The sequence below is a fragment of the Oryctolagus cuniculus genome, chromosome 1 (assembly GCF_964237555.1).
Source record: "Oryctolagus cuniculus chromosome 1, mOryCun1.1, whole genome shotgun sequence".
In the NCBI taxonomy this organism is placed as follows: Eukaryota; Metazoa; Chordata; class Mammalia; order Lagomorpha; family Leporidae; genus Oryctolagus; species Oryctolagus cuniculus.
In genome coordinates this window covers 198,250,396-198,277,710 of record NC_091432.1, presented here as the reverse complement: position 1 = coordinate 198,277,710, position 27,315 = coordinate 198,250,396, and the positions used below count along the sequence as shown (strand labels likewise).

The 27,315-nt window shown below is 40.3% G+C and overlaps 1 protein-coding gene across 24 annotated transcripts in view; it reads right to left on the bottom strand.

Annotated features, from left to right (window-relative positions):
* UNC13B (unc-13 homolog B) overlaps positions 1 to 27,315 on the bottom strand; it is a 261,972-nt gene that overhangs the window by 65,785 nt on the left and 168,872 nt on the right. For 12 of the 24 annotated variants that reach the window (XM_070053821.1, XM_070053828.1, XM_070053846.1 and 9 more), the window contains 3 exons: positions 16,934 to 25,357; positions 15,315 to 15,629; positions 12,531 to 12,621 (listed from right to left, as the gene is read on the bottom strand). In XM_070053821.1, coding sequence (XP_069909922.1) covers positions 12,531 to 12,621; positions 15,315 to 15,629; positions 16,934 to 25,357 — 8,830 coding nt within the window. The remainder of the gene's footprint in view (positions 1 to 12,530; positions 12,622 to 15,314; positions 15,630 to 16,933; positions 25,358 to 27,315) is intronic. The other 12 variants (XM_070053890.1, XM_070053873.1, XM_070053879.1 and 9 more) reach the window with 1 other exon arrangement.

Genomic DNA, 27,315 nt, shown 5'->3' with positions numbered 1-27,315 from the left:
TACAGAAATAATCTGTGTCTGTAATTGAATGGACAAATAAAGGAAATTATATATATAAACTACAAATGCAGATATATAAATGGGATAGTACTCAGTCTTGAAAAAGGAGATCATGGCATTTGCTACAACATGGATGGATTGGAATACACAATGCTAAGTGAAATAAGTCAGATGCAGAAAAAAATACTGTATGGTCTCACATGTGGAATCTTTATTTTTAAAAAAGTCAGAAATATGGAGATAAAGTCTGCAACTTGACTTCTTGCTCTGGGTCCACAATCTCAACTAGACATCTGAATTTCTCCTAGTGCAAAAGGAAGCACAAAAAGAGTATCAAAGGCCTAAAGCAGTTTTTTCAACCTGCCTTTTCATGCCCCAGTTTATTCCAACTGACAGAGCTCCTGCCTGCAGGGTAACAGCCCGCTTAGAGTGCCTATTCTTTGGGAGCCTCTAGAGTGAGGACAGCCTTTGTAACTCCTTAAGGCTAGAGTGAGTGACTAACATGCATTACAAGAGACACTCTTAAAATATGTGAGAATTTGAGAGAGGCAAATATTTCCAGCTTTAGACGTGCTGCTTTGGGATGGGAGTTAGGGAAGGCTCCAGGAAGGTGATATCTGAGCTTTGATACAAAGGCTGTATACCATTTCAATAGGTGGAAACTAAAGATAAAAAAGGGTATTCAAGGTAGAAGATTCAGGATGAGCAAAGATTAGAAAGGGAGAAAAAGGAAGGAATGTGCTAGGCCGGCGCCGTGGCTCACTAGGCTAATCCTCCGCCTACAGCGCCGGTATTCCGGGTTCTAATCCTGGTTTGGGCACTGGATTCCCAGTTGCTCCTCTTCCAGTCCAGCTCTCTGCTGTGGCCCAAGAAGGCAGTGGAGGATGGCCCAAGTGCTTGGGCCCTGCACCCGCATGGGAGACCAGGAGGTAGCACCTGGCTCCTGGCTTCGGATCAGCGCAGCGCGCAGGCCATAGTGGCCATTTTGGGGATGAACCAACGGAAGGAAGACCTTTCTCTCTGACTCTCTCTCTCTCTCACTGTCAAAGGAAAGTAAATTAGCATTTCCTGAATGCTAACAACACACCAGGCCCTGGTCAACCATACCATATTATGCATCCACTAACATGTTAGATATTCAATTCAAAAATGAGAAAACCAAGTTATCTAAAAGGATAGGTGACTTGGAACAAACAGTAGAGTCATATTTCAAACTCAGGCCCAAGTGCTTTCAAATGCACTGTAGCCTTCTGGGTTGATGAAGGTCAGAAAAACAAATTGGACCAAGTCATGGGTGCTCATGGATGTTCATGGATGCCAGGCTAAAAAGTTGAGACTATAATTTATCTACTAGTGCACTATAGTTTGGATTTGTCTCCCCAAAGTTCATGTGTTGGAAAGCTGGTCTCTAAAGCAGCAGTGTTGAGAAGCGGGACCCTTGAGAGGTGAATTAATGAAATATCACAGAATTGGCTTTCATATGAAAGTGCGCTCTCGCTGGCTAGCTTGCTCTGTCTTGCCATGTAATGTCCTCTACATGTTACCATGTAGCAGGAAGGTCCTTACTAGACGCTGAACAGACACCAACAGCATGCTTTTAGGCTTCCCAGCCCCCAGAACTATGACCTAGATAAACCTCTGTTCTCTATAAATTACCTAGTCTGTTCAGTTATAGTAACAGAAAAACAGACTAAGACATAGTAGATAGAAAAATTAACATGTTTTTAAGCAAGAGGTTTAATTTATCCATTTACTCATATCATTATTTATGAGCTGGCAGAGTGCCAGGCATCAGGGATATAAAGTTAGGCACAGTCCTTATTCTGCATTTCAGTGCTATTTTTCTTTTACTTTTTTGTGATTCTTTTAAGATAACATATTTTTAATTTATATTATGGTCAAAACCTTAATAGCTCTATTAAAGAGTTTGACAAATAAAAAGACCATAGTCCAACAGGATAATAAACAAGGGCTATAAGCAATAATAAAATGAAATTATATTTCAATGCTATTTCATATGGTTTTTAAAAAATTTGATTTGAATTATAATATGCATATTAAAAAGTATATAAATCAAAGGTATATTTTTACAACATTGTAAACAAGAATTCGTATCAAGAAACAATATCATCAAAACTCCAGAAACTCTACTGTGCTTTTATCTAGTCCTTATCAACTCCCTCTTGCAAAAGTAATCACTGTCTGGACCTCAAATACCATGACTTCTTTTGCCTACTTTTGAACTTAATATAAAACTAAGCAAGCATGCTATCCTTCTAATTCACTTTAGAATCCTGAGAAGAAAAGGGAGCAGGCCGGCGCCGCGGCTCACTAGGCTAATCCTCCGCCTAGCGGCGCCGGCACACCGGGTTCTAGTCCCGGTTGGGGCGCCGGATTCTGTCCCGGTTGCCCTTCTTCCAGGCCAGCTCTCTACTGTGGCCAGGGAGTGCAGTGGAGGATGGCCCAGGTGCTTGGGCCCTGCACCCCATGGGAGACCAGGAAAAGCACCTGGCTCCTGGCTCCTGCCATCGGATCAGCGCGGTGCGCCGGCCGTAGCGCGCCGGCCGCGGCGGCCATTGGAGGGTGAACCAACGGCAAAGGAAGACCTTTCTCTCTGTCTCTCTCTCTCACTGTCCACTCTGCCTGTCAAAAAAAAAAAAAAAAAAAAAAAAGAAAAGGGAGCAAGTTTTGGTTGAGCAGAGGAAGGGCCATGAATAGCTGGTAAAATATGAAATTTCAGAATGTAAAAAACAATCGTATAACCCAAAATGAGCACCGGCAAGTACAGGAATGACTTCTAGTTTTCTCAAGATTTTCAGGCAGGAAAATCTGCCTTATTCCTCTCCACAAAGCAACTACATTGAATGCAAGAAAGCAAGCTTCCCTACACTGTAACTTTCTCATTTACTCTGTCAACAAATATATTTCTAGAGTAACTCTTATGTGCACAAGAAAGCAGCTATCTTGTCCTTCCCTCCCTCAGAAAATAAGAGAAACTCCTTTGGCTCATAATTCTTTTTCAAATTAAAAGGAATGGCAATGGCTTTGCTTTCTCTTTCTTCTCAAGAACCCCATCACATTTAAAGAATTCAGCATTGCTCTGAGAAGCACGGCGACAAAATACAGGATCCAAAACCATTTTTGGAGAGGTGGTATCTTTTTGTTAGAAAATGTTGAATTTGAGATGTTGATGGGACAAGTGAGTGTCCAAGAAGTAGCTGGAAATTTGAGTCCAGAGTTCAGGAGAGAAATCTAGGCTTTTTATACAGATGGGGAAGCGCTCCATTCAGGTGGTTGTTGACATAATAGTGAGATTTCATGAGGAATGTACATAACTATATGAAAAAAATATTGAGGAAAGAACCCCAGAAAGACCAACATTTAAGTATGCAAAGAGAGAAATCAAGAAAAGGGAGATGAGACTTAAAAGAGATCAGAAGAGATGTGGGAATGGTTTCTTAGACATCTAAGGAAGAGGGAGTGTTCAAAACGGTCAAATGGTACGGAGAGGTCCAGTGACACACAGCTGAAAAGCAACCACTAGATTAAGTCTTAGGAACTCACTGATGGCTTCACAAATACAATTTTAAAGAAATGGCAATGAAATCTCCAGAGATAGACGATCCTCACGTGTATTCCTTGGAAAAAAGTTTTACACAAAGTTCTTCCAAAAGGACATGGAGAGGTAATTTTACAATGATATTGTGCATATAATACTACCCTCACAACTGGCCTAAACATTCAAGTCGGAGAAGTCCCATCAAAGAGCAATTTATTGGCATTTCAGTCTACTGAACTCAGTGTTTTCCAAATTTCTGTGATCACAGAACCCTCTTGTTGGTGACATTTATTAACAGCTCTAGACTGGAGTTCTGTAGAATGTGGTTTGGAAAACACCCTTCTAAGATTATAGCAGAAGAAAACAAACAGGCTTTAAAATGAAATAGATCTAGATTGGAATCTCAGTTCTAAGTCTTACTAGCTGGGTGATCTTGGACCTTTCTAAATACCTAGTTCCTTCATCTATAAAATGGTCCTTGTAAATAAGCCTAAATAATCGAATTATTGTGAGGAATTCATGGATAAATGCATGTAAAGCACCTGGTATTTTGCTGAAGCTATAGCAGCTTTCAATGAATGTGGTTATTGTGATAGCAACAACAAGTATTATGACAGCAGTAATGTTTAAGGAAAACAATGGAAGCAGACATTTACCTTAGTGGTAAAGATGCCAATTAATGCACCCATGTCCCACATCACAGTACTGGGTTCAACTCTTGGCTCCAGCTCCTGATTTTAGGTTCCTGCTAATGAAGAACCTCAGCAGTGATGATGGCTCAAGTAATTGGGTTCTTGTCACCTACCTGGGAAACCTGGATTGAGTTCCTGGCTCCTAAATTCAGCCCTGGCACAGTTACAGGTATTGTGTATATTTAAGGAGTGAACCAGTAGATAGGAGCTCTCTTGCTCTCTCTGCCTCTCAAACAACACAAAACCAAAACCAAAAACTAGAAAGACAATATTATAGTTTCTAGAGTTTTCAATGAATGAATGGGGAATTACAGGAAAGTTGGAATCTAAGTGCAATAAGAAAGGGGGAGGGTGCAGACATGGGTTAAGTAGGATCTGCTCATGTTTTGGAAGTGGCAGAGGTAACATTCCCGACCTGGTAATATATGGAGCTTAAAAAATGGCATAGTCCCCTCTGAAGATTGCTTCAGAAGACAGACAGGTTTCAGAAAGTTGGAAGGTTCTGGTCTCAGCTATCAAATAAGAAAAGGCAGAAGGGGCTGTGGGTAGCAAAGTCCTCTCATAGCATTCAGAACAGCAGCTATTGCCCTTTGCCCAGGGAGAGGTCTCTGACTGGAGAAATGAAAGTAGGACTTGTTCTTGAGGAGGGCTTACTATGAGCTGGAAGGGGGAAGCCAAAAGCTGTGGTTAGGAGATTTTAGAAGTATTCAGACATGTACAGGATTTGCTTAAACAGTTTTACAAATAAAGATCTACCAACAGAGGACAGAATAAATTATAATACATCCATAGGAAGAAATATTATGTAGCTAATTTTTGACAGGCAGAGTTAGACAGTCAGAGAGAGACAGAGAGAAAGGTCTTCCTTCTGTAGGTTCACCCCCAAAATGGCTGCCATGGCCGATCTGAAGCCAGGAGCCAGGTGCTTCCTCCTGGCTCCCATGCGGGTGCAGGGGCCAAGCACTTGGGCCATCCTCCACTGCCTTCCTGGGCCACAGCAGAGAGCTGGACTGGAAGAGGAGCAATCGGGACAGAATCCGGTGCCCTAACCAGGACTAGAACCCGGGGTACCGGTGCCACAGGAAGAGGATTAGCCAACTGAGCCATGACGTTGGCCACATGTAGCTAATTTTAAAAGTGGTGCCACCATTTGTACTAATAGAAAAACTATATAACTCTTAATATAGCTATAGCTATAGCTCTATTTCTACCAATAATGGAACAATCTCCAAGATATAGCAGCAAGTGAAAAAAGCAAGATAAAGGATAATGTGTAAATACACACAAACATGTATCTATGCACATATATGCTTGTAAATGCATGATTTATATGGACTGATTCACAACATACAGGTAACAATGACATGGGGAAAAGTGGACTGGAGCCTTGAAAATCTAAAATATGAGTGAAACATACACACACACATATGTATCTACTTTCATATTTTCACATTTATTGCTTATTCAAAATATTATTTAACTTCCTTTTTAAAGATTTACCTTATTTGAAAGTCAGAATTACGGAGAGAAAAAGAGAGCTCTTCCATCTACAGGTTCAATCCCCACTTGGCGCTAACTGCCAGGATTGGGCCAGGCCAGGCTGAAGCCAGGAGCTTCATCCAGGTCTCCCATGTGGGTTCAGGGGTCCAAGCACTTGGGCCATTTCCTGTGCTTTCCCAGGCCATTAACAGGGAGCTGAATGCTAAGTGGAGCAGCCAAGACACAAACTAGCACCCAAATGGTATGCCGATGCAGACAGCCACTTTAACCACTACACACAATGCTGGCCCTTGAGTTTTTTTAAAATATTAGAACAGCAATGGTAGGGAGAGACATGAAAGGCTAGGTGAAAAAGGAGGGCTCAGAAGCTGGCAGTCTTCATGAAGGCAAAGGGTTAAGGGAGCAGCCCCAATCACAGGAGAGCCTGGAGTTTACAATTATCCACAGCATTTCCCCGATGCAATTCAGTCTGAGAGGAGGGGTCCTGCAAGGACCCCCTTCTTCGGGGTTTTAATTATTGGGCAGGAAAGAAGTCATAAGTAAGAACAGCTTTACAGGAAAGAAGCTAATTCACTTTCTCTGCGATCTTCGAGAAAATGCTGAACCATCTCTCGGGCTGACCAGCAGCCATGCTGGATCTCCTGGGACTTAAATACAAGTCTTCCCACCTATCTAACTGGTTCTAACCCTACCTACCAAGGCTCTCCTTCGTCAGCTTTCTTCAACAACCTGAAAGCTCCTGTCAAGCCTTCCTATGGCCTGTCTCCAAGCGTTCTCCTTCACTGTCCCTTCCACCTGGAACACCCACCCACCTGCTGCCACCACACTCTCTGTTTCTAGAGCTCGAAGTCTCACCTCCTCCCCCAGATTTTTCTGCAGCTAAACCAAATAAGGTACAGATTTATATCCATTCCCACCCACACTGCCAACATTACTGCCTCATCAGCATTATCAGTGTCATCAAACACTATTAAGTGCATATGGCCAGATGTTCAACCAGCCTGGAAGATTCAAAGATGACCCTGTGTGATATCTTCTCTCAAGTTGCTGGAAATTGAACAAGAATGACATAAATGTAGCTAGGTTTCTAAGGCAGTTTCTCAAAGTATACTTAATGCGATATCAGCTAAATACTTATAAATAACATGTAAACTCAAATCACAAATAAGCAGAGAAATGAAAACTGAAACAATGGGATACCATTCTTCTGTCTAACTGGCAACCATTTCCTAAAATGATAATATTCAGTGTTGGTACAGCACATTCAACTACTCAAAGTGCAAGCTGGAAAATCTTCTCTGAAAATAAATTCAGAAGTTTATCAGACGTCTTTAAAAAGAACAGAGTCTTTAACAGTATTGATTTGAATCTATTGTAAGAAATCTAAAGAAATAATTGGAAATGAAAGCAGATTGGTACATAATGATGCTCATTACAGCATTATCTATAATAGTAAAGAAACAATTGTTACAGAACATCCACATGATGATATGCTATTAATCTATTAATAATTATTAAATCAGGGGCCGGCACCACGGCTCACTTGGTTAATCCTCCGCCTGCAGTGCCGGCATCCCATGTGGGCTCTGGGTTTTAGTCCCAGTTGCTCCTCTTTTGATCCAGCTCTCTGCTATGGCCGGGGAAGGCAGTGGAGGATGGCTCAAGTGCTTGGCCCTCTGCACCCACATGGGAGACCAGGAGGAGGCACCTGGCTCCTGGCTCCTGGCTTTAGATTGGCGTAGCTCTGGCTGTAGTGGCCATTTGGGGAGTGAAACAATGGAAGGAAGACCTTTCTCTCTGTCTCTTTGTCTCTCTCATTGTCTGTAACTCTACCTGTCAAATAAATAAATAAAAATCTTTTAAAAATTATTAAATCATTTAAAAAATATTTAATAACAAATAAAGCTCACAAAAGAAACTTCAAAAATCCACATATTATCTAAATTCAGTAAATTTACATTCATGTATATGAAAATTCCTTATAAAACATAGCTAATGTTAATAGTTAAAATTTTGCTGTTATTGGTTTTAAGTTATGAGCCTTGAAAAAAATGTAAAATAGAATTAGAATATAAAGAAGTACCTGGAGAATTTTGTGGAAATAATGGTGGGCATTTTTGACTGAACATCCATTAAGTGTTGGTTAACCATTTTTTGCCAGGTTCTATGTTGGGTGCCAGAATACCAGCAATAAAAAAAAGTATAGCTCTGAAATTCAAAAATCGTGCAAAGTGTACAGAAAAGACATACCAATAAACAAGCAGTTCCATCACATCACAGTTAACACTGATCTAGAAAAAGAGTACAGAGTCTAAAAATTTTATCTAAAAAACTGATAAAGGGCTGGATTTTTAACTAGCTGAATGAAAAGAAAGGGTATTCCAGGCAAATGCAGAGTGAGACTTTTTGAATAAATAGTTTTGCATATTTCAATGTTGTATAAACAGGGTAGCAGAAAGAATTAAAGCTGGAAAGGCAGATAGGGTCTATATAAGGGCTTTTCAAACTACTTTTTGTTAAGGATCTGTTTTCTTAATTCCCAGTATGCCAGGGATTATTTTGGGCCTATACCCTGTTTAATGAGATCAGACCATCGATGTGCTTGATGCCATGGCAATTCAAATAGCCTCTATAGGCTCCCTTTCAATTTTAGTACTTAATTCATCAAAGACTAGGAACAGATCCTGAACTGGGCTGGTCCATGAAGCACATTTGAGTCATACTGAGCTAGATCACAAAGGATTTTATTCTTTCATGAAGGCAATGTAGGGCTATTGAAGTATATTTTTTTCTCATTTCTTTTTTTTTTTTTTAAATCATAGCTTCACCAGATAAAATTTATAATCTTAAGAGAAAGATGCTATTATTATTCCCAATTTCTGGATTAGGAAAATGTGTCCCATTAAACTTAAAAATTTTCCCTCACAATGGTACACTGAGAAAATATTGGCAACTCATATCACAGGCAAAGAGTTAATTTCCCAAAAACAAAAAGCACTTGAGAATTAGTAAGAAAACCACCAACAGCTTAATAGAAAAACAGCAAAAAATATGAAGACTATGCACAGAAAATTAATTACTAACAACATTTATTATTTTACTAATACAAAATTGCAAATTTAAACTGTCAAGACACACTCACCTAGCAGACTAGCAAAAACCCAAGTGTGAGAAGTCACTTTGTGGTGGGCTCGAGAGGAGAAAAGCACCCTCGTGACATTACTACCAGGAGTTGTTAATTGGTACTCTCTCTATAGAAGGTATATATACTTGAAGGTAGTTAGTAAAGTCATTCATAAATAACTCTTCCCTTTCTCTTGCAAGATATACCTTCTGGCTCACTTGAGAGTTACCTTCCATCTGCTAGTTCACTTTCCAAATGCCTACAACAGCCAGGGCTAAGCCAAGCCAAAGCCAGGATTCCATAACTCAATGAGCAAGAACACAAGTACTTGAGCTATCACCTTTAGCCTCCTAGGGTATCAATTTAGAAGGCCAGAATTGGGAAAGGAGCCAGAACTCAAACCCAAACACTCTGATATAATGCAGGTGTCCCAAGTGCTGTCTTAACTGCTGTACCAAATGCCAGCCTCTCCATTTGGCTTACTCTTGTATAAAGAAATTTAAGAATGAGAAATAAAAAATAAAAATTATCTTGGGCAGAGGGTAAAGAAGTGACTAGATGAAGCTTCCAGTTACGTGGGGGGAAAAATCCTTGTGCTGTGCTTAACTTCTTTCTCTCTTAGAACTTGCATCAATCTGCCTGCATATCTCATCTTAAGTGTAAATGGTGCACTTCTGCTTCTATTTTTAAACCGTATTAAGGTCCCTCTTTAAACTCTGGATGTGTTTCCCTCTTGGCCATCTCTAATCATCTGCCAGTTATTTTACTTGTGTTAAGAATACTATTGTTGGTGTCAGCGCCATGGCACAGTAGGTTTATCCCTGCTAATGTGTCTGGGAAAGTGGTGGAGAATGGCCCAAGTCCTTGGGCCCCTGCACCCACGTGGGAGATCCAGAAAAAGTAATAAGCTCCTGGCTTATTGCCATTTGGGGAGTGAACCAGTGGATGGAAGATATTCTCTTTCTTTCTCTTTCTCTTCCTCTCTCTCTCCTTCTCACTCTGTAACTCTAATTTCAAATAAATAAATCTTTAAAAAATTATATGTATATACAAACTACATTAATTACATCATAACAATTAAAATATGAAGAGTATAAAAGCAACATTTTAAATGATTATTAATGATAACAATATTCTTACTATTACTAAAAATATTAGGAGTAATAATGTTTGTAGTGGAAGCAATATGAGATAACATGCCCAGATATTTTTTAAATTTTATTTTAATATTTTGCTGTAGAATGATGTGTGGTCTGGCTCCACATTCAATTATTTCACTTAGGTTTTCAAAGCTCTCATAGCAGAAAAAGATGCTCATACATCCATCAAATGAAACCATAATTGGTTCCTAAATGCTAATTATTCAAAGGTTTTGTTGAAATCTGGTTAATAATGTTTTGTCTTCTCTGATGTTAGTTGTTCTTGCAAGAAAATTAGAACCATTTATATATTTTTAATAAGGTAAAATTTCCCTGAAAAATTTTAGTAGAAATATTTTTAATATATCAATAGTATCTTTCCAAGATTAATTTATTAGAGTATGCAGTTATGAGTTTTTATCAGTAATGTGCATTGTTTCTGATAACAAAAGAACACACATATAACTATGGAAGCCTTTTAAAACATATGCGTTCAAAATGCTTTCTCCAATGTAGTTATATTTTCAATAATTATTAAAGTATTATCTTCTGGGGCTGGCGCTGTGGCGCAGCGGGTTAACGCCCTGGCCTGAAGCGCCGGCAACCCTTATGGGCACTGGTTTAAGACCCGGCTGCTCCGCTTCCGATCCATCTCTCTGCTATGGCCTGGGAAAGCAGTGAAAGATGACCCAAGTCCTTGGGCCCCTGCACCCGAGTGGGAGACCCGGAAGAAGCTCCCGGCTTCGGATCGGCATAGCTCCAACCGCTGCGGCCAATTGGGGGGTGAACCAGCGGACGGAAGTCCTCTTTCTCTCTCTCTCTCTCTGTCTCTCCTCTTCTGTGTAACTCTGACTTTTGAATAAATAAATAAATCTTTAAAAAAAAAGTATTATCTTCCCTCTGAAGGTTCAAATTAAGAGTGCTTGTATGAAGTTAGAACATTTAAACATCAAAATAAATGGCAGTAATGAATTACAACTCATGTAATAAATTAGGAATCTATGAGTCCTTACTGATAAATTAATGAAAGAAGAGGGAATCTCCTTTTTATGAATGCCAAGTGATTAATGTAGAAAGCATACTGGAAACAGAGGTACATTTGACAACCCACAATTAGGTGTAAACAGAAGTCATCCATGGACTAATGAGCTGCCAGGTGGAGATTGGCAGAGGAACAAGATACCACACTGTCTCAGAGGATCTTACCACAAAGCACCCAGCAATTACAAAGGGCCAATACCAATACCAACCTAACCAAGCCAGTAAGACAAACGAGACGGGCACCATCACCTGTTTTCTGGTGTGATGCATTGAAAGAACACAGCATTATTTTTTGTATAATTCCTGCCAAGAAATTATGGACATGAGGAAACACTGGATTGACTCAAACGAAGAACATGCTACAAAAATGAAAGGTCTATGTCATTTAAAACTGCTGAGGATAGCAAGACTGAGAAACTGCCCCAGAGTGAAGGAGACCAAAGAGACATTGCTACTTAATGAACTTGTCATCCTGGGATTGGATCCTGGATCAACAAGGAAAAAGAGACACTGCAATGGGGCAGTTGGCAAAATCTGGACAGGGTCTTGATGATATTGTTGTCCTTGTTGTTTTCCTGATTCAGAGGTTTACATTGTGGTTATACAGCAAAGTAGCCTTTATTTTTAGAGAAACACAAACAGGAGTATTTAGGAGTGACAGATCACCATGTCTGTAATTTACTCTCCAACGGATTGGTCACAATGGAGGAAGGGTGAGGATGCAAACGTGAACTGCCAATAACTGGAGCATCTGGGTGAGGAGATACAATTCTTTACACTACTGTTTATGCAACTTTTCCCTAAGTTTAAAATTATTTCTAAAAATATTACTTTTTAGAGTGTGTACTAACCTAAGTGAGGATGCTTGCATTTTTATTATTTGCCAGGTTTTGTACTAGTGACAGCAACCTGTCATCATTTAAAAATGTCCCTTCCTTCCACCTGAAGATAATCTATTGACAAACAGATAAAGACATATCAAATTCATTTACACTGAAAATGAAAATATTTATTTTTTAATTTTTTACATTGCTTCAGATCTTAATGTACTGATGTCTCGGGTCTTAAATTAGGTAATCCCATAAAAATTTTCTTTACATTGTTTCTGGCCCCACATAGAATAAAGTCAGTAGTACTTGAACTGGCTGGCTAGTGGGAACAACTGGCCTAAGAAAGCTTGAAATAGTCCCCTCCCCTAAGCTCAAACTAAAATGGCTTCCTGAAAAAGACTGTATTGAAAATAAGCTTGTAAACTTTACCTTCAGGTTCTCAACCCACCAGGTCTATCTGATTTCCATTAATCAGCATACAACAAAGCCAAGGCCAGCTCTCATCTCTTAGGGCTCTGGCTTGTAATGCATTCCCAGAAGCACACAGTAAGAAGATGACTAATAACTGACTGCTTCTCCAGCACCATATGTCTCCCAATTTCAAGAGAAAAATTGTTCCAACCAGTATTAGAACAGAGTTCCTACCTCTTGCAGCTGCAGCCGGACTTTGGTAACAGCTCGGATCCAGTGCACTCTAGCTTGGGTAAATGGTGAAGATGCATTCTCCTTAGGAAAACTTGTAACAAAGAAAAATGTTTCTTAAAAACAGCTGAGACCACAAGGTAACAGTGCTTAAGGCAAGACTGCTAAATATCTAAAATAAAATGGCTTGTATTCAAATACCTACACTTGTTTAGTGATTCAGGACACAGAAACAGCATAGTTCTGACATGTGAAAACAATTCCCCTCTAAAATGACAACTCCTAAAAGGAGATTTTCATCTTTTACTCTTCTTTCTCCTTTCATCATTCACCCATGAGGTGCTCATTCAGACAGTCGGGGGTCAGGACACTAGAAGCAATGGCAAGGGCCCTGAGCCAATGTCTGGAGCAGAAACTACAGAGAGGTGTACAATACGTCTCTCAATCGCTCCCACCCTACCTCTCAAGACCACCAACCTGCTTTGGGAGTTCTGCAAGCAGCCTTAGGGCAGAATTCTGTTCCGGCAGACAATTCCTGCTCCATTAAGTATTTTGGAAGACTTACCAATTCCTAGACTACATAAAAAGAACAAATCATGGCCCTTCTCCTATTCTGATCTTGTTCTTTTCACTGCCTCAGGAATACTCTCATGAAAATGAATAAACAGGCCGGCACCGTGGCTCACTAGGCTAATCCTCCGCCTTGCGGCGCCAGCACACCAGGTTCTAGTCCCGGTCGGGGCGCCGGATTCTGTCCCGGTTGCCCCTCTTCCAGGCCAGCTCTCTGCTGTGGCCAGGGAGTGCAGTGGAGGATGGCCCAAGTCCTTGGGCCCAGCACCCCATGGGAGACCAGGATAAGTACCTGGCTCCTGCTATCGGATCAGCGCGGTGCGCCGGCCGCAGCACGCCAGCCATGGCGGCCATTGGAGGGTGAACCAACGGCAAAGGAAGACCTTTCTCTCTCTCTCTCTCACTGTCCACTCTGCCTGTCAAAAAAAAAAAAAAAAAAAAAAAAAAAAAAAAAAAAAGAAAGAAAGAAAGAAAATGAATAAATAAAATATCTTTGAGAGGGCCAATGCTATGGTGTAGCGGGTAAAGCCGCTGCCTGCACTGCCGGCATCCCATATGGACGCCGGTTCGAGACCCGGCTGCTCCACTTCCAATCCAGCTCTCTGCTGTGGCCTGGGAAAGTAGTGGAGGATGGCCCAAGTGCTTGGGCCCCTGCACCCATGTGGGAGGCCAGGAAGAAGCTCCTGGCTCCTGGCTCCTGATCAGACCAGCTTCAGCCATTGCAGTTAGAGAGTGAGCCATCGGATAGAAGATCTCTCTCTCTCTCTCTCTCTGCCTCTCCTCTCTCTGTGTAACTCTTTCAAATAAATAAATAAATCTTTAAAAAAAATTCTTTGGTGATCATGCTGCTTCTTCCTTCCTTTGAGGGCTACAGCCAAAGCAGCAGCTGAATGTCCACTAAGAGTGTGTGTGTGTGTGTGTGTGTGTGTGTGTGTGTGTGTTAGATGTAAAAAAGACGGGTCAATGTTGTAAAACATTGGCAGACACTTCTGGCCAAGGCAGAATTGAGTTTCACTTGCTAAGACATGAGAGGGCACAACTGGTAGAAAAGGACAAGCACTCATGCTGGGCACCTGTTCCTCTACCAGGAGCCCTCCACGAACAGCCAACCCCCTGTGGGTCATCAACTCAGTGAGAAGGCTGGTCCAGAGCTCAGTCTCCTGGTTGTTGTCTTACCCATTACATGAGCCACCAGCAAGGACTAACAACCAGGGAAGGGGAAGGAGAAGAGAAAGTAAGTCTAAACCTTCAGAGAGGTAAATGAACATCCATTAATCCAGTGATTGTATAGAAGCCCCAACCACTCTCTATTAACTTTTACTATTAAAAAGTATTCATGGCACTGATCTTTCAGTTACAGGTTTTATTATTATACACCAAAATTTAAGAATCTAAACCATGCCCTACCCTTATCACTCTCCCAGTGGTTTTTAACTGGGGGCAATCTGGCAAGATCAGAAAATACTTTTGGTTGTCACAATTGGGAGTTGCTGGCATGCAAAGGGCAAGAATGTTACAAAACATCCTATAATGCATACAACAGCATCCCATAACAAAGAATAATCTGGCCCAAAATGTCAATGGTACCAAGATTAAGAGACCTGCTCTCCTCTAACCTATCAGCTACCCTAAGCAAATTTAATAACAACACACAAACTCTATATGAAGGTTCATTATAAGACTGTTAATAAGTTTTACATTTTTCTTTCCCCAAATACCAACTCCCAGGCATACTGCTAGGCCCTGAGGAGGCAGAGGGGTGGGTTAAGTCTGGTTTCTAGGTCAATCCTTTATCAATTCTGCCTTAATTTTCTTAGCCAGCGGAAAACAAAAGAGCCAAAACAAAGGTAAAATATGAATATGCTAGGACACCAGGCAAAGCAACCCTCAGTGAATGAAATAACCTGCAAGGCTCAGGTCAGTTCCTGACTCAAGAGACTGCTGTATGTGGGTCAACCAGTAAGCCACAAACTACAGACTCAAGAAGTCCTGGTATGTTGCAGCTCACTGGATACAAAGAACCCAAGGGTTCTTTAGAGATCCAAAAAATATCTAGGGAATTACACCAATAGCCAAAGGAATTATTATAAACTTAAGCCTGGGTGTCATGATACCACTACACCCAGATGTAGGGAAACCAATGAAAAGCACTCATAATCTACCACAGAACAGGTATTGAGGAAGCAAAGTAGGCTCCTTAAGATAGCCATCACCCACCTCTCCTGGGGGCCTACGATGTGGTCTTTGTGTAGCACCAGATCTGGGGGAGGAAGGGTTGTAGCATCTTCGTTCATCTCCTTGGGTTCACATGTTTTCCCCTTCTCTGCTTTACCTGTCACCTCCAAGGCTTTCTCTTGTTCTCCAAAACCTGCTTGGCCATCTCTGGAAAGGCTGCCAGAGCTGTGGTAGGAATGAATAGAGTCCCTCTCTCGACGGTCGTCATCCTGTTCATGATACTGGTCTAGTTCACTCAGCTGAGAGCTTCCTTGACTCACATTACAGGAGGAGCCATACCTACTGCTGCTGGTGGGGCTGTGAAAATGAGACAAAGAGAGATGAATAAATAAATGCGAACCAGGGACCAGCACAAAAGTGTACTAATGGAGGAATCATAAGCAGCGGGTTCCTGGGAAGGGTGGACCAAACTTCATAACCTAGAAGAATTTATCTACATTCAGCAGAACCACAACAGGAAAAAACACAACAAGCTATCCTCCAACACTTAACCTCAGCCTGCAATTGATTCTAAAGAATGTTTTACCTTAATGTGCTTTTTATGATTAGGATTAAGAATTAAGATAGCTGATTGCTTATCTAAAATTGTTTGTCTTCCAAAAAAAACTTATCCAGTACCTAAAATTAACACTTTCTAATTTACACATAATAAACTGTAGTAATGAATTCCACTTTTTTCTATTATTTATTAAAATGTGGTTCCCATTTCTGCCTCTATGACTGTAAATTGTGTATATGTGTACCTTAAGAGCAAAAGGAGTGTGGACATGTTCTTTCAATTATCTCTGCCTTCTGCAGGATGAGATAATGGAAGCCACTGGAAGATGGAGACCAGGACTAAGAAATTCCACAGGGGAACTATCTCACCAACATGAATGCTACAATGATGTCATTGAGAGTATTGGAAATATCCAATCAAAAGGGGTACAGCAAAGAGACTGGTGTCTGGTAAGTGTTTTGAGTAAAGTCTCATAGAAACTCAGAGCTATCCTTTGCTGTAGTTCTTCAATCTGAAATACTGCTATGCCCTGGTATCAGACTTTTATTCTGGAAGGAACGATGTAAATCCATATGGAATATATACTATCCCAGGTCATCCTTTGCACCATGTATTTTACTTAATGCCCTCATTGCCACTGGAGGAAGAACCTTAGAAGACTTGAAAAAACAAAATGTAGGCCTCTCTCCATCTTCTACAAGATACAGGTGCCTAAGGCCCACGGAAGCAGCCTAAGATGTAGTTATAATTAACACATACCACTCAACTACCTGCTGCCTCTTTCTGCTCTCTCTTCTCCACTTCACATTATATAAGGCAGAATAAACCACAGTAAGTAAATCTCAAGCCCTGGTCTTTCCTTTAAGCAGGAAGTGCCTTGTTCCAAAAAATGAATTACATTTGGCACTAGAGAGAAGAGAGAGGATGAAAATACCCACACATTGGTTTTCTTGCTACTTAACCCCTTTAACATGAAACTCAGAGGCTAGAAAAGACACAGGAAGGATAAAAAGCAAGCTATGATTAATCTACCACTAAGTCTCTGGCATCATAAATGGTCAATTCCTTAAAACCATTTATGATGCTTGAATTGAAAACAAGCCTTTTGCCGGTCATTGGTTCCTCGATGCCATTCAGAGTGACTGGCTGCTGTGCATTGGAAACCGAGTCAGTGCTAGCAGATGGTGCCTCCTCTTCTTGTTTTTCTGGTTGGTGAAGTAGCTCAGGAACAGTGCAATGCTCTTCCTCACATTTCCCTGAAGGACAGGTGGAGCCAGAGAAGTTGCCTTTGGTATCTTGGTGTTCTCCAGTTGCTAGTATTTCCTGCTGGTTTTCTACTTCCTCAGGCCCTGAAATCCTATTAACACAGACACTTGGCTGGTCCTCCAGCTGCTCAGCAGTCCCCGAAGACTGAGTACACACCTTAGCTGGCTCAGCACCAGCCTCAGATGTTTGATAAGACTGCAAAGTTTTGTTTGTCTCTGTGGTATTCAGGTCTCCATTATTGCTGATAACCAAGACTGGAGGGCAGGGCTCTGCAGGCATTTGTGCAGGACCCCCTTTGTTCTCTTTTGGCCATGGAAATGAAAAATCCAGCTTCCTTCCAAACACTAGTTTGGGATCGCTTGCCAACACACTCCCTTTCCCCTCACCACCTCCCTCAAATATAGTTGACAACTTCTTAAAACCGGACATTAAACCAGTCTCTGCTGCTTTACTGTCAGAGGGTGAAGGTGAGGAAAAGAAAGAGCTCAACGGTTTCCCATGGTCAGCAACAGAGGATGAGAAGCCAAGCTTTGGCCAACTGGTCATTTTTGGGATTTCAAAATGAGGTTTTGGCTGCTCTGTTTCCTGGAGGACTGCAGGTGGATCTTTCTGGGTATGAAGTATCCCACAACTTTCTTTGGCACAAAGCATAGGTTCCTCTGGCAGAGGATGAGAAAGATGCTCTTGGGTTTCTGGTGCAATGCCCTGGTTGACACTTGCCTCATTGGATAATGCAGTATTGGTTTCTAGTGAATTGGTTGCCTGCAGCTCCAAGACATCGAGGTCTGTGGGGGCAGTCTGAAAAGCTGAGGCTGGTTCAGGAGGGAGAGATGGCTGTACTGAAGGAGGAGACTCTTTGGGAATCCAGGTAGGATCTGGATATGACTGTGTTGGCAATAAAATATGTTCTGCTTCCATTGATGCCTCTGTGTCTGTGCCCTGCAACATCCCCATGTCTCCTTCGTCACTCAGAGACAATACTCCTTGTCCAGTATCTTCCTCTGAGACAGAAGATGTAGCAACTATTTCTGAGCCTTCGGGTTCTGGAGTATTTTCAGGAGTATGACTGTCTTCCACTTTGGCTGTTAGTTTATGATTATCTGTCAAGTTATCTGATTCTGACGCTGCATTAAACACAGTCATTCTACCGTCACCGAGAGTAGATTCTGAATTGGGTGCTTCAGACGCAGCTTCTCTCCACAAACTATCTGGAGGCCCTGATCCTACAGCATCTCTGGAACAACCATTTTGAAGCCATGAAGTAGGGACAGAAGACTCTTGCTTGCATGCCTCTGATTTGGTACTTTTGAAAATTCCAAATAACTCCCCTTTGAGGCGTGGTGATGACACATTCGGAGAAAGAGAGAAAACAGGGTTTTTCTTTGGTGATTTAGGAGAGGTAAAAAGTCCAGAGAAAGATTTTGGAGGTTCAATCAAACACCCAGAGAAAGATTTTACTTTAGTCACAAACCCTGAAAGCATTTCTACAGAAGAGTCTAACACTGATTTATCTTCCTCTTTATCTGCATCGTGGTTATGGAGATGCACTGCATCTCCTGGCTCTGTAGAGGAAGAGGCCGGCTTCTGAGTCTGCAGAGGGATCTCACCAGGGACCTCTTCCAACGGCAGGTTCAATGGGTCACTAGTAAGTCTTTCATTTTGGTGGTGGTTATTACAACTGTCTAAATCATTGAGCTTTTCGATAAACTGGTTGCCATGTGAAAAAGATTTGGTCAGTGAGTCACTAGGGAAGGCTTTCAAGCTGACAGCCTCTTCTTCATGGAGAGCTACCCCAAGGGTATTTGGACCAGCAAGGGATGCTTCAGTATCTTCCCCAAGCTCCGGTGAAGCAGGAGCAATGTCTTTTTGCAACTGATTCATCTGGAAATCTGAAGATGTCTCCGGTTCATTACCAGTTCCCAGTTTTTCCTGAGTTTTCTCTACACTGAGCTCATCTACAAGGGAAGTATCCTCCACAGTATCGCTATCGAAAATACAAGGGGCCATTTGCTGTTCATGAACTACTTCCTGGGCTATGCTAGCTCTATGACCTGTGAAACCTTCTCTAGTTACTGTACCATTAGTGTCTACAAAAACAGGTGGCTTCTTACAGGGCTGGGAAGTCACTGGTGCAACAGTTACAAGGTTTTGTTTTTCCCTAGGAGTCTGTTGCTTTTCACCCAAAAAGGACAAGCTGAAGAAACTAAAGGTAGAGCTGTTAGGAGACGCATCCTTCTTGATGCTTGAGCTGGTACTGGAAAAAAAGGAGGGAAGTGTGAATAGCCCTTCCGCTTGAGACTTGGCTCTTGGTAGAGAAGCAGAGGCTCTATTCTCAGATTTTTCAGAACCAGTCAAGAAAGAAAATATACTCTTTCTGGTTGGCAATTCTGATTGGGATGGGGATGTTGTGGCAGTTGAAAAACTACAGTCTTTGTCAAGAAAATGATCTTGTTCATTTGAATTTCTTCTGCTCAGAGTATCAAAAGATATTGTATTACTCCTTGAAATTTCTGTCACTGTAGACACTCCTCTAGTTTCTATTGAAGAATCTCTGGAAGATTCTCTGAGACTACTTGTTGAGAAAGATGGATTTGGTGATTTCTGGAGGAGGTGGTCTCTGAAGGGTATCTCTTCCTCAACCAGATTACTACCTGGGATTTCCCCTACTGATGCTTCCTTTAGCCCACTTTCGTCAATAGTAGTCTGTTTGTTCAAACTTCTACCTCTAACCTTCCTTTTAGAGGAAACCGGTGCAGCAGAAAAGTTCCCAACATCCTGACTAGCAAGCTGAGTGGGATTATGGCCTGACATGACCTCATCCTTCCCAGTCATTGAAGTAACAGACTTACTTTCAGTTGTCTGTAAAGGAGACACATTGGTTTTAAAGAAATCTCCAAGGGTACCAAAAAAATTGGAAACACCAGAAGTTTCTTTTTTTTCCTGAGATGATACCTTTTCACTTTTAACACCATCCCTTTCCAAGTCTGATGATCCTTCTTTATTCACATGGGTTTTAAAGAGGTTCAAAAATCCAGATGCCTGTTTTTCATTTGCTATTTTACTTGCTGAAGGTTCTTCTCCTCGACCAAAGAATTTCAATGCACTTTTAAACAATGCTTTCTCCGATTCTGTGGAAGCCTGGTCCTGGAAAAGCTCACAATTCTTGTGCTCATCCCTTCTAAATGGCGGTGCAAGAAAATCTGAACTTGAGTCAACTGTAATGACTTCATCATCTTCCCTCCCCGATTTTGTCTGAGGAGCTGTATGACTTACCAGGAAGCCAGATTTTAGCAAATTTTGGTTTTTCACATGATTGTTTTGATTTAAAGGGAATTCTTGCCTTATCTTCTCAGTAAATTCTGCTTGCTGAACACCAGATATAATCTCTGAATCCTTAAGAGAACTTTCTTCCTCCTTTCGGAAGCTATCCTTTAATTGCCTATTTGAGATTAACAACCTATGATCATCATTTGTGAGTTCTGTTAGTTTTGACTGCTGATCCATTTTCTGCATGACCAAAGAGTCTAAGGATTCACCTTTATCAAAAGTCAAAGTGCTTTTAACCAAAGCATCCAAAACAGAAAACACTGGAGTCACCTTGTTCACTGATGATGTCTCTTCTGCTTGCTGTGAGCCTTTGTGCATAATTTCAGGATGAACCAAGGAGGAAGCTTCTTTAGAAGATGACTGAGGCCAATTGGACAGGGAAAGGTGAACTGATGAATCTTTAGCTGTATGTTGGTTCTCACCTCTCTCTATAAGCTGATCTCTATTTAAGATATGATTACTAATAGTTTGGGACTGATTTCTGAGATCTAAAGTATATTCAAGGTTTTCAGAACCATATGGCCTATCTTTGAAAGATCTAAAATTTCCTTTAAATTTTTGAGGATAGCCTGAAAAATCTAATGGTTGATCCCTTTGGTCATAACCTGACTCTTCAAGAACTTGTGAAAAACTTTCTAAATTTAGATATAATGGTCCTTTACTTCTTGGCAAAGGTACAGATAAATCAAGAGGATCATCAACTGCTTGCTCTTCAACATACAATATTTCATCATTCTTGCCAAATACTTTAAAATCACAGGCAGAAAAAACACTGCCATCCAACATAACATCTGTTGGGTCATTTGTCTGTAAATCACAACTCATATACTCTTGATAAGTATAATCAGGTATAAATAAATATGCATACTGACCAGTAGGATCAGTGAGGAGAGAATAGATATATTGGCCATCATGGAACATATAATACCCATAATCTCCATCCTCAGATGGCCACCATATTCCATTTTCAAGATATGACAACCATTCCTGGTATTCATAACCAAAACTTGAAAAAACGAAGTATTCATCCATTCTTAATGATTGTTGATCAACTACAGGATATGTAATCTCATAATCTGAAGTACAACTTAAATCAATAGGCAATTCATTTAGTGAATTCTTTCTTTCGTTAACTGGAAGATGATCAGAATTTCCATATAGTGAGTTAGCTGCCCACATATCACCTCTTAATAAGTAATCTTCATTAAATGCTAAATGGTTGGGTGATTCATATGGTAAGTCACACCAAATGACACTGTTCGGATTTGTTCTCCACTCTAAGATATTTGTATTTTGATCTTTTTGGCAAAAATTTATTGCTGAGTTTTCTGAGTCAGGCCACAAGAAAGCATCTGCTGATGGAAATGTATTTTGATTCAACATATAATAAATTGGCTGAAGCTTTCTGGAATTTTTAGAGAAATCTTTTATGTCAGAGTCCCATTCAAAACACAAAGGATTGTTCATCCCTTCAAAGGACTGAGAGTGGTTTGATTCCTTTAAAATGTTAGCACTTAGTATAGGTGAATTTAATTTACTTGAATTTTCATGGACTTCTGCTTTATAAACGTGATTTGGTATTGGCCTCTTAGCCAAAGATTCATCTAAAAGGCCCTGTTCAGCAATTGGAGTACACGGAAGCACTGTGTTCTCAGAGGAAGAGCAATGCTTTTCACCTTGCTGGTTTTTCCATGTAGAAGGGCAACAGTGATTATCAACCCACACATCTGATGATGCTTTGTTTTCTTTAGGTAATGATGAGAAGTTTTTTATGAAGTCAGAAGTTTGAGGTTTTTCAACACAATTCCTCTGGTTCTTAGAAGTCATACATGAAGTAGCAGGGGCTTCATCCATGGATAAATGTTTATCTCCATTCAAGCTTTTAGTATCACCTACAGGCATGAACTTTGCTTCACCTGGTTTACAACCACTCACACTACTATTTGATATCAAGTTAAATATTCCAGAGATCAAGTTTGGGGTATTATTCTTTTGATGGAAATCACCCTTTTTCAAATTTAATTCTTGTTGACTAGACAAGTTTTCAGAAGAAGAAAACCTGCTAAAAAGGCCAGAAAGGAGCCCTCCTTGCATTCTTTTTTGGGAAGTTTTATCTACTGCTTTGTCTTCATTAATTTCATCTACCAAAGTAGATTTTGAAATGGTAGAAATAAACTTTAATGAAGAGCTTGATACTGTTGAAGATGTCACTTGGGTAAGATTCTCAACGTCTGAAGGATTTGGAGTTATATGTTCATTGGGCTCAACTCCAGGGATGGCCAAAGTATCTCTTTCATAATTCTCTATTTCTGTGTGATCACCTGAATTTAATTCCTCTATAGTCCCAAATTTCCCAAGATTATTTAGGGCTGAATTAGACATTTTAAATTTGGCATCTTCAGGACATTTTATTTGGTCATTCTTATTAGATTCCTCTGTACAGTCAAGTTTCTCTAGGTCATTATGAATACTGGGAACTGAACTAGATTTTATTGAACTAAGTTTGGCACCTACAGGACAATTTATTTGGTCATTTTTATTAGAGTTCTCTGTACTACCAAATTTCCCTAGATCATTATGAATATTTGGAGCTGAATTTGATTTTACTGAAGTAAGTTTGGCATCTTCATGGCAATTTCTTTGCAGCTCATTACCAGTTGTTACTGCTGAACCATGAAAACTTTGGTCATTATCAGCGTTATGTCTGTCGGTGAAAGGAAATTTAAACAAAGGAAAAATACTTCCTTTCTCTTTTAAATCTTGATGGTTTTCAGAATGACTAGGAACTCTAAAAAATGGGATATGCAGTTTTCCACTAAAGGAAAAAGACTGTCCATCTTTCTTAGCATTCCTTTCCCGTCCATCTTCCTCTAGCTGGTGAATGTTCACAGATTCTGACAAGGTTTCCTTTGAACAGATCTCAGGGGAAGTGAGCAAAAACTGGCTAAACGATTTTCTGAGTGGCTCAAGGAAATCATCATCATTAGTAACTCTGTCATTCTTTAATGGCTGCGAAGAAGCCTCTTTTTTTGCAGTTACACTGCCAGCTACACAAAGAGGTACTGAAGTTTCTTTGGTACATACTTCTGTTTTATCTGGTAAAAGAGAAAGATCCTCACAGAGTTTTCCTTCCAACAGATTCTCAATATCACCTTTTTTACTTGCAGAACTAGGTACATCTGGAGGTTCACTGGCCACTTGGAAGTGCAGCGAATCCTCCCTTGTGGGCATTTGGAAGCCATCTGTGGTTTCTCCATCTTTCTTTTCTAAAGGAACTATACTACTACTGTGATTGTTAAAGGTTTCTTCACTTTGATTTGACGCTAAACCACACCCAACAAAACTTTCCTTCCTCAGGGGCTTGCTTGGGTCATCTTTTTTTGTTTCCTCCTTTTCTGAAAAGATCTTTAACGGATTCAACAGGCTGAAAACAGACTTAATAACTGAACTCTGACTCTGGGAAGCCGAGTCCCTTCCAATAGTTTCTGTTGTATCCTGAAAGCTTAAATCACCAGTTTTATTGCCTTCACTGTCAGAGGTTTTGCCATGTTTGCTGATATCCTTGCTAACAACTCCTTGATGGGATAATGAAGACTGCATGGGAAGATCCTGCTCCACTACTGACTTGTCACTGGACCTAGATTCCAAATTAACTGTCTCTACTTGATTAAGAGTTTCTGTTTTCTCTGGAACTGAATGTACCAGCTTTTCCACAGAGGCTGTTAGATGCTTTGTGCCTGAACCCACCTTTTCTGTGAGTGAACTTAACAAAGAACCAACAGCACACTTGACCCCACTCAGTTCAGGGAAAGAGATGGACTTGTCTTTGTCATTCACGACACTGGTTAAATGTGGTATATGATCCCCAGGCATTTTCTGTTCTGTGTTATCAATAGTATTACTCTGTTTCTGTGTATTTTTAGCTTTTGAAAGGGAACCAAATCTATTAATCTCCTCTTCCTTCTCTGCTAAATATTCTGACACCGTTTCTACCAAACACTGAAGCTCATCCATTGTATCAATATAGTCTTCCTTGGGACCCCCAATAGAGGAAGGGGTCATCTCTTCCATGGAGCATCCAGACAGATCTCCAACTGTGTTTGCATCACAATCCATCTTTTGTAATGGCAAGGCTGAATTTCCTACATAATATTCTTCAGGAATATCACCAATATGATGGGCACTGGATGGATGCCATGCTGGTGACAATAAACCTTCTTGCTTATCACAAGTGGAGGAAAGTAGAAGTTCATCAGAACTACTACTAGTAGAATCTTCAAGAATATCCAGTGTACTGAAATTAGTGTCATGCTGGTTTGCACCTGATGACTTTTCACAGTTGCTTAAACAACCAGGCCTATCATAATCATGACTTTCTAACAGAGTGGGCCACATGTCACTCTTAACCACAAATCCATTTTTATAGGGGAGCAAAACTGGATAATGTTGATTCTTCTTAATGTCACATAGGTTATATTTTTCAGTATCAATAGTATTTTTGAAGCTGGTCTTAGTGCCATATCCATCAACATATTGCCTTCTTTTAGTATCTTCAAAATAATTGTATAAGGGTTTCTTTTTTCTTCTCCTATCTATTGTATCATATTTCTGAGGATATCTGGAGAAAACTGGTGTTTCAAACTTATAATCAAAATTAAAGACATTAGAGAATTCTGTTTGTTGGCTCTGAGATGGTATCTTTTGCAAATTCTTATATTTTGATCGCTTGTGTTGACTGCAGTATCTATCAGTTTTTGAAAGGTTCCTAATTGCTTTTACCTCTGCTTCCTTCAAGTTCATGTTACTATTTTCTAGAAAGTCTTGTGATATTTTCCCTTCCATTTCCTCATATATATCTTCTTGTTCTTCATAGTCAACATCAGAGAAAGCTGTAACAATCCTAATCTTGTCATTTTTAGCCTGTGTGCTTTGTCTGATGTAAGGGGATAAAATTGGAGGAACAGTAAGGTAAAGAAAAAAAAAAGGAGAGATAGGAAAAAGGGAGAAACAAGTTATAAGATGTAGCACAAATTTAACAAGGAAACTAGAAGAGTAAAATTGCCAATTTGATAAAAATAATTCAGACTAAAAAATTTGAAAAGGAAATCCACAGGTTCTTAATATTATATCAATGTAGTCAAGTAAGTTTCTCTACACCATAAAAAGAACAGCTGAAAATAACAATTTTTAAATACTTCATTTGCTACCATTTGTCATAGGTAAGTTTATTTTCTAAGTAACAAACAAAAAAACTTAACATCAATATCTACAATGTATTTGCAATGTCAAAGTTTAGAATTGGTGAATATACCATGAAAATATATCAAGGGTAAATTTGCTGATGAATTTGATTCTCAAAAGAAGCTAAGCTGATAATGTGCTGAAAGTTATATCTGAAATTATATGGCCAAGAATATAAACATATCTCTTAAAAAGCAAATATAGAAATATTACAAAAATAATCAAAAGTCTAATCTTGTCACATCAGCAAAAATCACAAATTATTTAAAGTATTGTAATTTGTTGTTTGTTAGATCTAAGACTATACACCCTGAGGATCACAATGAAATGAAAATGTTTCCATATACAGATTACAACAGCAGAAATTACATGCCCAAGAAAGCTGACCTTTCTTTTAGTTAGGTTAGACACTGCCTGCTTCCTGTGTGATGAGGTGGGAGAACAGAGAAGCCCCAGACTAGGAGCATGTCAGCTCAGGGTGTTCCTTTATAGATCTAACATCCAATAAAATTTATTTAGGAAATAGAAACTAGATTAAAGTGAATCATTAAAACTTTTCTAAGGTGAAACTGATATTTGTGTGACCCCTCTTCACACTAGAAACACTTGAGCTATATAATATTTAATATAAAGTCCAACTCTGTTGTTAAACCTTAAATCCTATTAAAAATATTGTTATTTTGGACTCAAATGAACAAAAAGCACATTTGGTTGAGTGAATAAATCCTATTTAACATATCGTTTTATATGCAGTTTCTTTTTTTTTTCTTTTTTTTTTTTTGACAGGCAGAGTGGATAGTGAGAGAGAAAGAGAGAGAGAGACAGAGAGAAAGTTCTTCCTTTTGCCATTGGTTCACCCTCCAATGGCCGCCACGGCTGGAGTGCTGCGGCCAGTGTACCGCGCTGATCCAATGGCAGGAGCCAGGTACTTATCTTGGTCTCCCAAGGGGTGCAGGGCCCAAGCTCTTGGGCCATCCTCCACTGCCTTCCCAGGCTACAGCAGAGAGCTGGCCTGGAAGAGGGGCAACCAGGAAAGAATCCGGCGCCCCAACCAGGACTAGAACCCGGTGTGCCGGCACCGCTAGGTGGAGGATTAGCCTATTGAGCTGCGGTGCCGGCCTATATGCAGTTTCATTAGTCCCCAGTATTCTCCAATAATCCAAACTAAACTGAACTCTAGCCTCAGAGAAGTCTTCAGATTTCCAACTTAAATTTAAAAAAATCCAATGCAATGATCTATTTTAAAATTTCTATAATTGGGATTTGCATCGCAAAGTAGCAGGTGATGTGCCGCCTGTGATGCTGGCATCCCATGTGGGTGCCAGTTCATGTCCCTCCTGTTCCACTTCTGATCCATCTCTCTGTTAATGGCCTGGGAAAATCAGCAGAGAATGGCCCAAGTGTTTGGGTCCTTGCACCCATGTGGGAGAGCTGGATGAAACCTCTGGCTTCCTTGTGACCCAGCGCTGGCCACTGCAGCCATCTTGGGAGTGAATCAGTAAACAGGAGATTTCTGTCTCTTTCCCTCTCTCTCTGTAACTCTGACTTCTAAAATAAATAAATAAGTAAATAAATATTTAAAAAAAAAACACTATGATTACTGGAAAGTACTTAAAAATACACTGTGGGGGCCGGCGTCATGGCACAGTA